Source organism: Miscanthus floridulus, chromosome 6, assembly GCF_019320115.1.
Source record: "Miscanthus floridulus cultivar M001 chromosome 6, ASM1932011v1, whole genome shotgun sequence".
NCBI classification, from domain to species: domain Eukaryota; kingdom Viridiplantae; phylum Streptophyta; class Magnoliopsida; order Poales; family Poaceae; genus Miscanthus; species Miscanthus floridulus.
The window spans coordinates 83246159-83263483 of NC_089585.1; the positions used below are offsets into that span (position 1 = coordinate 83246159).

The 17325-nt window shown below is 43.3% G+C and overlaps 1 protein-coding gene across 3 annotated transcripts; it reads right to left on the minus strand.

Moving 5' to 3' along the window:
* Positions 1–9705: 9705 nt before the first annotated feature.
* LOC136456224 (uncharacterized protein YNL011C-like) lies at positions 9706–17291 on the minus strand. Of its 3 annotated transcripts, none has more exons than XM_066456015.1 (13): positions 16683–17256; positions 15589–15705; positions 15339–15471; positions 15129–15225; positions 14942–14985; positions 14543–14699; positions 14037–14108; positions 12707–12790; positions 12156–12257; positions 11326–11373; positions 10848–10973; positions 10614–10706; positions 9706–10007 (listed from the first exon to the last, which is right to left on the minus strand). In XM_066456015.1, the coding sequence occupies exons 1-13, from the start codon at positions 17119–17121 to the stop codon at positions 9855–9857; spliced, it is 1665 nt and encodes a 554-aa protein (XP_066312112.1). In that variant the 5' UTR covers positions 17122–17256; the 3' UTR covers positions 9706–9854. The 3 variants fall into 3 exon arrangements, with proteins under 3 accessions (XP_066312112.1, XP_066312113.1, XP_066312114.1); XM_066456016.1 differs by lacking the exon at positions 9706–10007 and adding an exon at positions 10017–10373 and having other exon boundaries at positions 16683–17291; XM_066456017.1 differs by lacking the exon at positions 9706–10007 and having other exon boundaries at positions 10850–10973.
* Positions 17292–17325: the final 34 nt, after the last annotated feature.

A 17325-nucleotide genomic window follows, 5' to 3' on the forward strand; every position in this document is an offset into this window, starting at 1 on the left:
AAACCATAATACACCTCTTTCGTCCAATCTAAAATGTTTGGTTTCTTGCTCTTGCATTTTTCTCTTGATGTGACTTATTCCTACATCTGTCTGCTGTAGCTCTATGATTCTACTCTCAAGCGAACAACTGATCGTGATATTGTGTAGTACAGCAGGATGTAGCAAGTTGAATCCATCTTCCAATAGTGCTTCCATAGTGTTGCAATGGGACTTTCGACTAAGTGCATCAGCTACTACATTTGCTTTACCCGGATGGTAATGCACTTCCAAATTGTAATCCTTAATCAATTCCAACCATCTACGTTGTCTCATGTTCAGTTCTGGCTGGGTAAAGATATACTTGAGGCTTTTGTGGTCAGTATAGATATGACATACATTGCCCAACAAGTAATGTCTCCATATCTTTAATGCATGGACAACGGCTGCCAGTTCCAAATCATGTGTAGGATAGTTGACTTCATGTTTTCTCAATTGCCAAGAGGCATATGCAATTACTCTCCCTTCTTGCATAAGCACACATCCCAAACCTATTCCTGATGCATCACAAAATACATCAAAAGGCTTTTCAATGTCTAGTTGTGCTAGCACAGGTGCTGTAGTCAACAAAGTTCTGAGGGTGTGAAAAGCGATTTCACATTCTGGTGTCCATTTGTATTTCTCATCTTTCTGAAGTAGTCGGGTCATAGGCTTAGCTATTTTTGAGAAATCTGGAATAAACCGATGATAGTATCCTGCTAACCCTAGAAAACTCCGAACTTCATGAACCGAAGTTGGGGCTTTCCACTCCATGACCTCTTGTACTTTTGATGGGTCTACTGAGATTCCGTCTCTCGATAAAATGTGACCTAAGAAAGGTACTTTGCTCATCCAAAATTCACATTTGCTAAACTTGGCATATAGCTGATGCTCCCTCAATCTGGATAGGACAATCCTCAAATGTTCTTCATGATCTGACTCATTTTCTGAATAAATCAATATGTCATCGATAAACACGACCACGAACTTATCCAGTTCGGGCATGAATACCGAGTTCATTAGGTACATGAAATAGGCTGGGGCATTTGTTAGTCCGAAAGACATAACCAAATACTCATATAAGCCATACCTAGTAGAGAAAGCGGTTTTAGGTATATCCTCCGGTCTGATCTTTATTTGATGGTACCCTGATCTCAAGTCAATTTTGGAGAATACCTTTGCCTTCGCTAGTTGATCGAACAAGATGTCAATGCAGGGCAATGGATATTTGTTCTTGATGGTCACAGCATTGAGTGGTCTGTAATCTACACACATTCTCAGTGACTTATCCTTCTTTTTCACAAACAATGCTGGGCATCCCCACGGAGATGAGCTAGGTTGGATAAGACCTTTGTCCAATAGATCTTGCAATTGAACTTTAAGTTCTGCTAACTCATTGGGTGGCATTCTATAGGGCCTTCTGGATATGGGTGCGGTACCTGGCACTAATTCAATCTTAAATTCCACGTCCCTATCCGGTGGTAGACCTGGTAATTCCTCTGGAAATACATCCAGAAACTCACAAACCACAGGGATATCACATATGGTGGTGGTTTGGATAGCACAGGCTAAATGTTGGGGTTCGAAATCGCGGGAGAGTGGAACTAGAAAAGCATTCCCTCCCGTGGGTTCTCTCAACATAATAGTGCGGGTGCTAGTGTCAATAAGAACACCATGATCCTTCATCCAATTCATGCCTAAGATTACACTTATCGACAACCCCGGCAATATTATCAAATCTATTGTGTACTCTCTCCCTTGTATCAAGATGAGTACATTTTTGACTATCTTTTTGGTAGTAACAGTTCCCCCTGCTGAACTTATGTTAAACCCCCTTTACTTACTTTTATAATTTCTTGATCATGTCTAGACGCAAATGCTTGACTCATAAATGAATGAGAAGCTCCCGAGTCAAATAAAACAACTGCGGGATGCTTGTTGACGAGAAACATACCAGCCGTGACAACTTCCCCGGCGAGCACTTCCTCCACAGTGGTATAATGCACTTGTCCCTGACGTGCCCTGGCATTCACCTGCCTCTGATTGTTCTGATTTGAGTTGCTATTCCTCTTGGGGTGGGGGCACTCCTTGGACCAATGACCCAGTTGGTTGCAGTTGAAACAAGGTTGATTACTTTTGAATCCGGTGGAGCTGTCCTAATTGCCATTTCCTTTTGGTAAGGCAATAGTGAACGCCTTACGAAACGGTTTCTATGGCCTGTTATTCTGAGCTTTCGGTGGTGGAGGCCTGAACTTGGGTGCAGGTGGACGGAATTGTGGCCTAGCTGCGACAGGCGCTTTTGACTGGAAAGATCCGGATGCACCGGCCTCATATGCCCTCTTGTGACCTTTAGCAACTGCATGCATGTTGTTGTGGTTTTCTTGGGTCAAGGCATCACTGATAAACTCATTATACGTGGCACATCGAGAATTTGCCATAGTCTTCATTAATTTGGTACCCAGACCTCGCTTGAAACTCTCAATCTTTTTCTCTTCAGTATCCACGAAACTTAGAGCATATCTTGACAAGTTGTTGAATGCGTGCATATATTCTGTGAGTGACTTTGTTCCCTGAGTGAGCCTCATAAATTCGGCTGCTTTCATGCGCATCAGGCCCGGGGGAATATGGTGTCCCCTAAAAGCCAGCTTGAATTGATCCCAGGTCACTCTCGCATCAGCAGGCAGAGACGACAGGAAGTGCGTCCACCAGATTCCTGCTGGTCCTTGCAATTGATGAGAAGCATATTCTGCTTTTAGGTGCTCTGTGACCCTTAGCAGACGAAATTTCTGCTCGATGGTATTTAGCCACTCATCGGCCTACAGTGGTTCCTCAGCCACCTTGAAGATCGGAGGCTTCGTGTCTAGAAACTCCTTGAATGAACTGTGATGATTTGGCTCGGCCCCTGGTTGTTGTGGGTGGCCACGAGTAGTGTTTTGCGCGATGAGGCGCAAAGCTTCCTCCATTGTCCTTTGGCTTCCTAGGAACTGGGTAAAGAATTCCTGAGCAGACGGTGGCGGTGGGGGTGGCAAGTCATCCTGGTTGCCATCCTGGCTGCTACTAGCTCCAGCACGGGTGCGCGTCATATGCGAAGTTGCAACAATAAGCGATTATTGGTTGATGCCAAGAGATTGCAGATGAATTAGGTACTCATGCCAAACTGAAATTACTGGAGAAAATTCTCAAAAGCACAATAAAAACAGAGGCATAATAATTCATTCTTGCAACATGACATCGCCAATTTGACCACTTATCGTGCTCATAATGCATGCAATTTTAAAGCGTGATTACCGACAAAGTACTGGAATTGCATTGACGTTCAACCAAATGTGCGATTAACATTACATGATAGTCTGGTTACTAATGCCAACTTGGAACTACAGGTCCATTACACGAATAAAGGTGATACACGAGTCCTACTAAGTGCTAAGCGACCTAATCCTCATCATGATCACTATCGAGGTCAGACGCAGAATCATCTCCTTCCTCAGGTTCTACTTCTTCTTCAGGCTCCACTTCTTCTTCTTCCTCGTACCCTTCTAGATCCATTTCTGCGGCTCCAGGTGGGACATAAGGGTGGAGCTGATTGTGCAGTAAATGAACCTCTTCATGCAGATTATCGTTGTATTCTTCCGCATTGGCCAGCTGCTGTCCTAGCTCAAACTGTCAAGCCCTCAGGACATCTTCCCTAGACCAAGCTGCATTTCGCTGGTGAGTTAACCGAGTCATTTCTTCAGTGAGCCTCTCTATCTCGGCGTCGTGCTCCCTCTGAAGCTGACGTCGGTCTTCGCGGGCATGACCAAGAGCACCAGACACACGTCTGAGGCTACCTTCAACTCCATCTAACACTCTCATCACTACGAACATGGCGCTCATGGAAGGGTTATCACTGTTCTGCCCTTCTGCTGCACCAATCTCCAAAGATCTTCCTCTTGCCTGCTGCCATGAGTCAGTGGAGGGATTACCTCTTGGAAAGACTCCAACCAAAGCGGCTGCCAACTCCTAAGGAAAACGATCCATGATATCCCTCAGGATCCCAAAGGCTGCCCTGCCAGCTGCTTCTTCAGCAGTCCTGCCCGTCGACTCATAACACCAACCTGTCCACTCAGAATCGTCACCTCGGGGACGAACAACGGCCTCCACAGTAACTAAGAGACCTTCTCCCAACCGCTCATTCGCCCAGAAGTAGCGGGGTTCCATTCCATTAGGATAACCTACATAGCTGAGCACTCTCCACAAGAGTGTAGGCATCCCAAACTCTCCAAGGAACGTGTGACGTTGATGGGTACGTGGAGCAAGCTGACGGCTAGGAGCTCTGCCTCCGATGGACTTGCGAGCAGTCTGCTTGGTGCGTGCCATCTGCACCATCAACATGTACCCTTTTGTGAGACAATGCCATAATGGATAAGAGTTACATAACCGAGTAAGAATTTTATAAGGGGAGGAACCATGTAGTTTTGTGAATGGTAATTTAACATGATGCATGCCCGTTCCGTACGTCCTTACAAACTTAGGAAAAATTTGTTCTAATGGTAGACACGGTGGCATACATACGTTCTCTCATATATATCGTAACTAGTCGAGCTACACATTTCGTTGTTAGTGTACCTGCATAAAATTTCATTTCAGCCCTAAACCCATAATGAAATATGCAGAATGTAATTGTAAATACTTTCATATATGTATCCCCATACATATACTTCCGTATCAATCTACCCAACAATAATTTAAACCCACAATTAAATACGTACCATATACACATGCAAGCATGCATACATAGCCGTACCAAAGCTAACTCTTCCCGACCGCACGCTCACATCTTGCGGTCATACACTCATCTTACCTTGGCGTAGAGGCATTTGATCCATACATTACCACTCAAGTGAATGGCATCCATACTATAGCACGCCGTATGGACAACGAAGTAAAAACCCCCATGCTAGTACTTAATAGCCACCTAATAGTCCTTAATTTGGGCATAAGGAAAGTGATCATTGGCACGCTTTAGATTTCAAATACCTATTAAATAACTATTAGTTGCTAGAGAATGGTTTTTGGAAAACAAAAACTTTTGTTTTAAATACACTTGTGACAATTAACGTCGAATCCTGCTCTGATACCAGCTGTCGCAGAACCGACTAATTTATAAGAATATAAGTACAATGGCAATCCGCAAGCGGTCGCACTATCATACTTGAACCCATATAAACCCGGTAGTCCGTCGAGTACCGCGACGGATCTCGATAAATGATTTACAACAACCAAGATCGTACAGGATTCAACATACATGCCACATATTACATAAAGTTCATAGATACTTTTCATCATCAGAGTACGAATAAAAGTTATTACAAACCGAGTTTGATAAATAAAGCGGAAGCAAATAAGTTCAAGATAAAGTTTTCCAACATAGTTTGATACAGTGCCAAGCTAGATCACGGTCCACAAAAGCAAAGATAGGGATTACTAAAGAAGCCTGCCCAAGGCTTACTCCTCATCCACAGCGGGATAGAAGCAACTCTTGCAATAACCATGATACACAGTGCCATCTACAACAATGGGAAAATAAACCCTGAGTACGAGAAGGTACTCAGCTAGACTTACCCGTCATGAACCAGAAATAAAATGACTCCAAGGATTATGTAAGGCTGTATAAGTGGACGTAACTTGACAACATTTTGCGTAAAAGGCAATTAACCGTTGTACAATTGTGATTCTTTTATCAAGTTAATTATAACTATCCATTTCTAGATTAGCAACTATCCTGTGCCAAACATGTGGTATATTATTTAGAATCATACAATAGTAACCATAGTAGGTATCGTAATTCCATATTCATCTGAATCATCATATTTCATAATATAGTTACTACGATGTTGGGACTAGCCAAGTTTCTCACTATCCGGGAGAGACGACGATTCGAATCGATTTCAACCAGCTGGGAATTTATTCCTAACACAAACCCAGATCTATCATCCACGATAGTCTTAGGTCACCTTTGGTACAACTCAGGTACACATTTCGCGGGTCTGTACCGCGCCGCACAATCTGGAACACCAGATGCTAGGATGCTCAGGCCAAGCCTGCCCTTGGGCTCAGTCTGATCGTTCCCCGGAAGGAGCGCACAACAGAACGGTTCCCGGCCTGAGTTGAATTACTCGGCTTCGCGGTCGGAACGAGTTATCCGGCCAGCTAAGTGAGAGGCATGCATTCAATCTTGTCAGAAGCGTGGCATGCGGTGGTCGGAGTCAGCCGGACCACGGTGATGGAGTGTGGCGGAAGAGTTCCGGCGAGGCGTTGCACGGCACTGGGGCTTACCAAGCTCGGTCAGCGAGCACGGGAGGAGGCAGGGGGTTGCTGAGAAGACGGTGGAGCTTTGGTGGTGGTGCTGGAGTGGCTAGGCGCGAGCTCGCGCACGGTGATGGCGATGGCGGAGCAGCGGGAGCTCGGCTGCTGCTGCGGCGATGAAGAAAGGCCGAGGCGAAGCAAATGGGGGCGCGGGATGGCTCAGGCGGGCGCTGGCGACGTTAAGGCCGCGCTCGGGCGCGTCATGGCCTGGCTGGGCAGAGCAGAGGTGACGCGCGGCCGTCGCCGGGGACACGCGGCGCGCGGGTTCTGCCGGTGTCGGCCACTGAATGTTGCGATTCAGTCGATTCAGATCAGTAGCGTGGTGCCTGACAGCGTGTTTTCAAAACGATTTATCGGCTAATCCGTGGCTCCTTCGTGCAAACATCCTGAATAGATTTTGTAGACCTATGTACCAACTTCAATTGTTCTTAAAGGATCATACTCTAATTCGCAACCAAAATAAAGTTATATCATCACCAATGTCAGCCTGACAGTCGGTCAGTAAACCTAGACTTAGAAAAATTTTACAAAGTGTTGAATTCTTGATTTTTCTAATTTTTGTGGGACTTGTTCAAGCATGTTAGAAGCTAAATCAGTCCATGACCCAAAAATAAAAGTTGTTCCTTATGTCAAACACTACAACTTTGCTTTAGTGAACTCCTCCATGCAAGGTCCCTAACACCTAGTTCAACTTTAGTCAAACATGTCACTTTTAAAAGAGGAAACACATCAAAGCATGGCTTAATGACCAAACTAGCCCTAGCACTAAATACCAAAGTTGTTCCTAATGATATCCTAAGCATGTTTGAGCAACTTGCAAGGCCATCCAATCATTTTATGTAGTGGTCACACATAGAGCTATCCAGGTCAACACATGAAATATCACTTAAATGCTTGATCATGAGATGTGGCCTTCATGAACAAGGTTCCATTTGTTAACCTAAGTGTGGCTAAGGTGTTTTAGTGACTAGCATTACCCACTTGCATTCATATGTACAAGATCATATGCATAGGTTCCAAGAAACACGAGATAACAAGCAATGTTTCATATGTTTCGATCAAATGTTTCAATTATAAATGATGATTTATGAATGCTTGATGCTCATGCTCATGTTATGCAAGTCAAGTTATGCAAGGCTAACACCCGAGGTGTTACAGTAGCAGCACATGCATAAATGATAAACGTTAAAAATTGTCATATCACTAAAATTTTCAAGTCACTCCTGAGATATTGAAGGCTCACGTGCATAGGATTGCCTTCCAAAAAATACAAAGGTATTTTTTTTACCATTTATATAATTTCGGTTTTCTTATGTCTTGAGTGGAAATTATTCTTTCTGTTGTATTTTGACAACCATGGTAACACCCAACCTACGAGTTTTTTGACTTATCAAACATTTATTTACTTGCATATAAATGCATGAACTTGCATGGCAAGAGTTTTTGGCAAATTCCGGATGCTTTAGTCTTCAAAGCAAGTGGAAAAGGTACATATAACTTGTTCATTAGCGAGGGAAGCGAATTTAATTACTTTATATACTAATGCTGAAACTTGCATAGCGATTATTTTTCGATAATGATACCTCAGGGCGATCGTCCTTTTCCGGACGGAAACCGACCCACCTGCCCCCGTGCCTCGCACTGCACACCCTCGCCCATACCTCGCGCCTCCCGCCGTGGCTGCAATCCATCTGGCTATCGACCATGGGCGACCTCAAGCTCCGCGTCAATAAGCCTCCATTGGAGGGCAACAAGTAGATGAGCACATGTTGCAACCGTATGTTTTATACATTTTAGATGTATGTTGTATTTGTTTTATCTGGATATTTTAAAACTATATCTGTTGCATATTTTGCAATTGCTATGCACGTATGTTGCAAGTGTATGTTTCAAACGAATGAATCAAGTGTTTTATCTAAATGTTGCATATGTTGCAATGCCTATAAACGTATATTGCAAGTGTATGTTTCAAATGTTTCAAACGTATGTTGTAAGTGTGTTTATCTAGATGCTGTATATGTCGCACTGGTGATACACGTATGTTTCAAGGGTATGTTTCAAATGTTCCGGTTGTTTCAAACATATGTTGCAAGCGTTTTAATTGAATGTTGCATATGTTGCATTGTCCATACACATGTTGCAAGCGTATGTTTGTGAATGTTTCATCTGTTTCGAACATATGTTGCAATAAATGCTTTATGCTACAAGTGTTCCATGACCAGACGCAGGAAGTGGGTGCAGACGAAGGTGGTCCCCTCGGGCGTAGCAGGCCCCGCGTGCGCGACGGCCCCCATATGCATGCGCAGGAGCATGCATACCGCAACCGCAGGCAGGGCCGAGCAGGTGCGGTAGCTGCAGCGTGTGGCGACAACAGCAGCAGCACACGGACAGGGCGTGTCGGCGGGTAGGCAGGAGCTGCACAACACGCGGACAGGGCGTGCCGGCGGACGAGCGGGAGCTGCATGCATATGCTATGGGGCCCACCCAGGCAAAGTGGGAGGCGGAGGCACGGTGCACGCGTCCCTTCCGTTAGCCGCATGCATCCAGGGAATTATGTTGCCTGCGCCATTTCCTAACGCATGCACAGGGAGCATCCCTTCTGTTGGCCTCATGCATCCACCTGCCGCATGCACAAGTCAGGGTGGGCATTCGGTTCTCGGTTCGGTTTTGGTTTGGTTCCCTCGGTTATTGATAAAATTCGGTTCCTAGAAAACGGGAACCGATCGGTTCCAAAAAATTTTAGGAACCGAGCATTTCGGTTCTCGGTTATTTCGGTTCGGTTCCGGTTCTAACCGAACTAACCGAATTTTTTCAGAAGACCTCAAGACAATAATAAATATACTTGTTCTAAGGCAAATTTATGCAACACTATATTCATTTTTAATAATAATAATATATAAGAAAACAATAGCAATATAGTAACACAAATATATAACAGTTCAAATATAAAACATTACACATAAACTAAACATAATCCTACAAAATACAAGTAAGTGAAGTATAATTCATGTAATTCGGTTCTTTCGGTTAATTCAGTTAACCGAGAGTAGGAACCAAATTTTCTTCGGTTATTTCGGTTCTTCAATATTAGGAACCGAACTAGGAACCGAAATTTTCGGTTTCGGTTAATTCAATTTCGGTTCCGGTTATTTCGGTTCGGTTCTCGGTTATTTTTGCCCAAGGTTATGCACAGGGAGCACGTAAGGCGTCTGGGCAGGTCCGGACGTCCGAGCGCCAGTCTTTCTCATAATTTTTGGCAAATTCTGGGGGCTTTATTTAAGCTTCAATGCTGGAAAAAGGTAACCATCACAGAGCAAAGGAATTGAAATGAAACGAAATTACAGATTGAAAAATACGTCTCATTTTTCATTAATCATGTCAAGTCACGGAGAATTGCAACACTAGTGAACAAATATGAGTACTAACACTATGGATCGATTGGTAAAACAATAAATTGGTAAGGGGAGCTATACATTCAATTTTTACTTGAAAGCTCAATTTACAACTTTTACATTTTGAGTTAGATGACCACGTTCTGAGAGACACATATCCATCTGTTCAGATATGAGAATGGTTATGGCTTGGATCAATGACCGTGCATCAAATATGACGCCAACTTTCGGATCATGAATAGACTTCACGGTTACCTACAATATGGATTGGCATACGAAAACAAACGTTTCAGCAAAAGTTATAGTGTGGAAACACTAGGACAACAATAATACAATGTCTTACACAAGATTATGTAATGACCCTTTTCGCTTGTCTTATAATCCGTACTTTTCAGCTTGTTTTTTCAGTCGGAACAGTGTTTCGTCTTTTTTTCAGCAAAGCGAATGGGGCCATTGGATTCTCACAATAATATCTTTTACGTAGTACAAGACTAATGTTGTTTACATATAACCAAATTTTAAAACTAAGCTTGCTCGACTGGATTCTCTAAAACTTCAAGGCAACCCCAGTGTGCCTTTTGCGATTCAGCAGCAAATATTTTTATTCAGGCAAGCAATAATCTGATGAAAAAAAAAACAGAATACCATTTGATTGCATAATGAGAGGCCCAAATAGGAATGAAAGAACATGAACTTCAAGAGTTACCATCACAGACAAAACAAGACTTGGGAAAATAGCTCGCTGTTGTGTGAGGTAGTTGAAATGCAGGACAATGGAAATAGTAGGGAAAACAAGAACATTTCCTCATCCTCTTTCACATCAATAAGCACAATCATAGCCAATAAAATAGAGATACTTACGACATTAAAGATTCCCTGAGCTGCCAAATTTGCAATATCTAAAGGAACTTGGCCTCCTTCTGGAACCAATATAGCATTTACATAGTCATTGGGCTGCACACAAAGGCAGAGAAATAATCAACAGTTAATCTTAGCAGAAAAATGACGCCTGTATTCCCAAAACTGTAATATCTGACTCCTCCATAGCTTCATATTCTTCCAGTAAATTGTTAGCGGATCATAGAACAAACTTACACGATTCTTTAAGCTTTTGTGAGGATCACCGTATGTCCGATTTAGAGAATCAGTAATTGCAGTGACAAAGCCAGAGGCAGACAGCCCAGCAGTCTCTCTGTCATGTGATCCATTCAGAAGAAGTACCTGGATTCAGCAGGATTCAGACAGAAACATATTTTTAGTGAAAGCACCAAGAGATATAACTAATACTAACTGCAGAAAATACCAATGAGCTCTGCAAGTTTAGAACACTTTGCTTCACTTGTCAAATAACCATTGGATAGTGAAAAGGTCAATAACCCATTTAATAGAGTACATTTAAGCTTGCCACTTCAGAGCATCTTTCTAGCCAAGCATCAGTTAGACAAATTGCACTTACAGATTGATTTATAAATAACTAAGACGGCACATTCGACCCAAGATGAATGGTATCAAAACATCATTGTAACCAAGCATGGGAAGTTGATCCCTAATCTGGTCTTAGCATAGTTGATACCTTGGGGATGGATTTTGATGCTATAGTCTCACCAATGCCATGTAATACCTGCATATAATAAGCTTTAATATTAGAAAGGAGGTACAAGAGGGGATGATGCAAAACAAGTGCAGAGTGAGAAGTTAAATCCAGTGTTATTCAACAGAATGTGCATTGGCAGTCAACCTGAAGTAAATATTCCAACTCCCACATGGTTTTAAGGTAAGAGGTGGGTCAGAGTCAAGCACTTCAGCGGAGTAACTAAAAAAAGAGACCACGGCCCTTGGGGGAAAGACCACCCTCCGGGTATTTAAGTGAAGAAGAGATTTTCTCACTGCAGGACATTTGTCCAGAAGCAGCCACCCTTGCAGGCCACGTATATCTCCACAACTGTGTCACTGGAACAGCAAGGGACAAGAGCTGTTTTTTTTTAACCAGGGGGGGGGGGGGGGGGGTGTCCTCAGGCCACTGGGGTGCCACTAAGACTCTGCGACAGGCCCATTTGCTCAGTGGAGTAACTTAGTGCTCCTAACAAGTAGTCTAGCCTTTCTTTTTTCTACAGCTGCCCCATCTAACACACTTTATCAAGCCAAGCAAGATATGTTTCTGGAGAAAAATGTACAAGAAAGTCAGTACATCAGGGTTTAGATTAGCTTAGCTAACCCACACAATTATTTTGAACATGAACAAAGGCCATGCCTATGACTCTCTGAGTCTAGCAGTCAGGACAAAGTATCTCATAGTTTTATGGCCTCAGCCTTCAGCAAATGTCAAACAACAGTCATATATGCACTGAAACTTATGAAGACAAAAAGACAAAAGTAAATGATATAGGTCCTTATGAACATTACCAGTGATGGACAGACTGATGTAAAGAGTGATCCCATAGCATAGACAACGCAGTCCACCTTACTTAGCTGCTCCAAAACTGTATGGTTAACTTCAGGGAAAACCTAAAATGAAAGTGTAGCAGAAAACTATCAGAAATGGTGAAGATATGAGATATCAAATATCATTTTCGGATATCATGATAGCTTATCAAGTTTATATGCCAGTAAGCCATTACTGATATTTGCTTAAATATATTTCTATTCATGCAAGAAGATAAATGAGTTTTGATGATATGGGCATTTTAAAAGGATCATGCCTTCTTAGATGACACCATACAGTGACTGGCAGATGCAAGTGTGATTTTCAAAGACAAGTTCACCATTATGTCAGACATCAAGACATGTGAACCAGCCTGTTGAGTTATATTAAATGTATTTACAAGATTTGGTAAAATCCTAAGGTCAAGATATTTAAGCATCCATTGCCTTAAAGAATAGTTTAGCACTCATAGTAGACCTGCATGGCAAGGACAAGTACAAGGCCTAACAAGTCAAAATAAATGAGTACCTACCTCATGCAATAGGTTGCTGCCTTCACTTGACATGTAAAACACACGCTTGATCCTTGAAGGAAGTGCACTGCATGAATTACAATCCTTCCAGAAAAGGACAGAAAACAGAAAAATCAATTAGACAAGAATAAACACGGTGAGAAATCAACAAGGATGCATATAGTGACGAAAAGGTTTTTTTTTTCTGGAATAACGAAAAAGAGCATATAAAGGTCAGAAGCAATTGAAATGAATATGGAGACATAAAGCATGTCATTAACAAAGAAACTGTAACTAAGTACATAGTAGCAACTAGCAACCGACATCACAGGATAATTTAAAGCCTTAGACTAAGCACACCATCCCCGACTCAAATTAGAAGGTGTTGCTGCCTTGCTCTTCAAGACATCACCTCAAGAATTTTAGTTATAATACATAGCAACTGTAATGACAAAAGCATATTGTGGACGTGATGGTTTCATCTTTAGCCTACCCCCAACTTTCTTGGGAATAACATGCTATATTGCTATATATGATTTGACAAGAATAGGTTTTTTTTCCCTCGAACGGACAGAAGAGTTGCGTGTCATTTCATCAAAGACGGGAAGATTTATTATTTACATCACCACACACACCAGGAAAACTTATAGAACAAGCATGTCACAAAAAATGGGAGAAACAGCCGATAGGGCATCTAGCCTATCTAGTGACCAGACCCTGGAGGTCCTTGTGGCTCCAGTTGCACAGCACAAAGTGCCCTGCTCTCTACTGCCCTCACCGCCAAAGCCACTCAGGAGCAACTCCGTTGAATACTCGGTTTTTCCTATGTTTCCAGATTTCATAAGTGACTAATGTGCTCAGAGAATTAAGCCCCCTACTAAGTTGCTTATTGGCCTGCTTTAAGGCTTTGCACCACCAGCTTGAAACGACTCCTCGTATAAGCCTAGCCTGCAGTTCTATTTGCTGAAGTGTGGTAAAGCAACCTTGCATCTCAACTACTCACAAAACCAGTAGGTCTTGGATAGTACTACTGGTTTTCTTGATCGCATAGTGGGCAAGAAAAAGGATGAGGCAAACCCCACTTTAGCCAATCTATCTGCCATCCAAGACCAACTGAGAATTGCTAGCTACAGGAAGAATTTACAACAAGAACAGGTTGAAAGGCATGTTACCAAAGTATGATGACACAGCCGTGATGAGCTAAGTTTAGATCTACTAATATATTCCCCTTTTGTGGAATAAAAACAAGAGAACTTCAAAATACATGGAAGATGTCAAAAGTGCCTCATTTATCATGCAGGCCAAAAAACTCAGGAACTATCACCATTCAACATAGTACTCTTTCAAGTACCTTGTTGACAATTTCTCGGCGTCCATTGCTTGGATGTGATATTTCATTTTGGCCACGAATGATAGTCCCATCCTGAAAACAGAAGGGTTTTTCATTAGAGAGAGAGAGAGAGAGAGAGAGAGAGAGAGAGAGAGAGAGAGAACAAGAATTTGTATAAACAAAGGAATTAAGATGTTTATTTACGGTTTTATGATTAAGAGATGTGCATGCTTATATGTAGAAGTAACTTTGCCAACACAAACAACCCTGCCACATCTAAGACTCAGAATAATAAAAATGCAAGCTTATTTTTTAGTAGAAAAAATGGAAGCCTACAAGAACAAAGCTACTTACCTAATTGGAGTAAATGTAACAAATACATTCCAGCATTAAAAGAAAGAAGGATACAGAGTAAATAAAGATGAAGTAAAGTTTTATCCAAAGGGCATGTAACAAGGAGCAACACAGAAATATATACAGCAACTTGTACAACATGGGTAAAACTTTGGCTTGGCAAGTGAGGTTACCCATAGTTCACATCCCAGAGTAAGTCTGTCATTTGTGGATATAACAGGAAGCACAAGACTTTCTGCTGGGATCTGTGATACGCGTGAAAACAAAAAAATTGCAGCATCCAACGACTGGAAGAATATGCGTGCCCCAGCAAAAAAGAAATTTCCAATGCTGCAAAAATAAATAAATCTGTAGTAAGTTAAATGAAATGTAAACGACTTGGGAGGATTAATAACTTGACCTAAAGGGTCGTTCCCTGTACGAAAAGTGACATCACAGACAGCAAGGTATTATGCACATCATACCATTGAATACGTCAAAATGTTGCAATATGTAAACAATTGTCTCACAAGGAAAAGAGTGATGATTTGCAAGAATATGATCTACTGCAAATTTCACCTTAGAAGAATCACCTGCCATGGGTGAAGCAAAACATTTCAGCTGACCGTCGAAGTATCTGCACAAATATGTAGAAGTCATTATGTGTCACTAAGAGAATAGGTGATGCATTGCTTAATCTTCAGCCTATGGATAACTAGGGCAGGCTTTAGACACATGTTTATGGGAGAAAAGAAAAGACATGTCACATGAGAGACAGACCTCACTGTGAAAGTAGACCAAAAAGGCACGAATAGTTTCCCTGTATGGACGAGAGACTCCCTCCCATAAAGAGTGGTCTCCTTCTACAATCTGGTACCTATGAAATCCACAATTAAAATTGGCTATTCATAAAGAAGAAATTAATTGGACACTAGGACAAACTAAAAAGAGAAAATATAATCGATCTGCAAAAGAGGAACACATTGCTACCATTCCAGCTTTGCCTCTGAAGGATCAATAGGCAAACGATGCCCAAGCAATTTCCGAACAGAAAGAGCTTCTGCAGTACTTTCATCAGACAATCTCAAACATCTTGATCTTATGTCTCCCACAGCAGGACCACCTAATACAGGGAGGCCAACACTGACCATCATAGCATATTTGACACACGCAGATACACTAAAGTATTTCTCAAGTAACAGGGGAAGTGAATTTTGTTGTAGGAAACATAGGAACCTACCAAGCACACGCACAATCTCAGCTGTGCTTCCACCATCATCAGAAACAGGGAGCACATGCGCAACTCGAGTAGTGACTTTCTTCAATTCTTCAACAACGCCATTAAATGCTGTCCCACCTGAATCAAACTCAAAAATGAAGGGCAATGTCTTAAAAAGGAAATGAAAAGTATCACAGAATTGGAAAACCCAGATGCAGCCTGTTCGCTTGCTCGTATACGATCGTGGATTATAATCTAGAACAATATTTTTCTCTCACACCGACGAACCAGCCAGCAGTAAATAATCCACAATCGTTTACGACGAAACGAACAGGCTGATGGCAGATATGCCTAGCAGCTGGTTCTACTTCATGCAATTTTTTTGACAAGTTCAGTTCTGAGCACTATGCATTTCTCTCCACGCCAATTCCGAAGTCCCCATTTAACCATGAATCAGCTTTCTGTGGCAGGACAGTGAGGAAAGAAAAACAGAGATGCCACTTGTCTGTTTGCATCTATCAATATTTTTGTTCTCAAGCATACAGCGGATCATGTATCAATGCATGAAAATTTACAACAATAGCTGGAGCTACCTAGTTCTCTACTAAAGACGGCCTTGTGACTTCGCCAACGACTTCCCCATTAGGTAGGATTTTTTTAGCCCAAGACTTTATTTGTTGAGGGGAAACGAGTCCAATTTGAAGTTGTTTATGTTTACATTGGTCAATCATAAAATAGAAATAAGAAAAAAAAAATATTTATTCCGATCAAACATCCTCCCTATTAACCCGGAAGTTCTTCTGAGATACAAGGAAATGGTTCAGTTCTAGAGCCAAAGATCGTAGTTCTCGAATGAGCACTCGAAAAGATTCTGGCGGATCCTCGTGATTAGGCACAGGCCTGAAATCTCATGCATAGCAAGCTCTCTTGAACTGCTGCTACGCATTACACTATGATCCAATCGTAAGCACTAAGCACCGGAATTGGCACACGCGGGCGCACGTTCCCATAGGCCGCCGACGCTTCCATTCCACGCACCGAGCCCGCATCCCCCGTCCGCCTCAAAATGAAACCCCTCTCGTGACAGGCACTCAGGCAGGGGGAGGTCTGGTCACCTGAGAAAACGAGCAGCGACGGGGACGCGTGGGGAGCGGCGGCACCGGCACCGTCATCGGCGCCGGCGGCAGCGGCAGCAGAGTGCCCGCCTCCGTAGGCGGCCATGGCGCGGCTGCGGCGGAGACGCCCCGGCGGGGGCCTGGACGCTGCAGATCTCGGCGCGCGGAGTAGGCCGCGGCTTCCGGAAGCGGAGGCTTGGGGTTGGGGCGGGGTTACGTTGCAGCGCGGGCACGCGACGAGTGCCATCCCGACCGACCTCTCTCGGGTGGAACTGTGGAAGTGGAACGGGGGGGCGGGGCGTGCGGAGGAAGCAGCCGCGGCGGCCTGCGCCAAACGAAACGAGCGGCGCGCGTCCTCGGCCTCGTGCTCGCGGCACACTGGCACTGACCGACCCTTCCTTCCTTCTGGAGTGAGTGACACGGCACGGTTGTGGTCCATGGTTGGATGGTGGATGCTGTGGGCTGCCTCCGGGACGGGCTGGACGAGGAAATGGCCTTGTGGGCTACCTTCTCGACCGGCCCATGGGAAAACCGCGCCCGGATTCAAGCTCGCCTTGAACGGAGAGGCATTCGAAGCTCCGACACCCTCAAGCGCGCAAATCATTTCCGTGGCTCGGATCGCACGTCTCCCAGGCCCGGCATG

Coding starts and splice junctions, on each gene's coding strand:
- LOC136456224 (XM_066456016.1), bottom strand. CDS start 17,286: ATGATTTGCGCGCTTGAGGGTGTCGGAGCTTCGAATGCCTCTCCGTTC. Junction 15,706..16,682: donor GTCGCTGCTCGTTTTCTCAG/GTGACCAGACCT, acceptor AGTTTGATTCAG/GTGGGACAGCATTTAATGGC. Junction 12,791..14,036: donor GCCGAGAAATTGTCAACAAG/GTACTTGAAAGA, acceptor CTTTTCTGGAAG/GATTGTAATTCATGCAGTGC.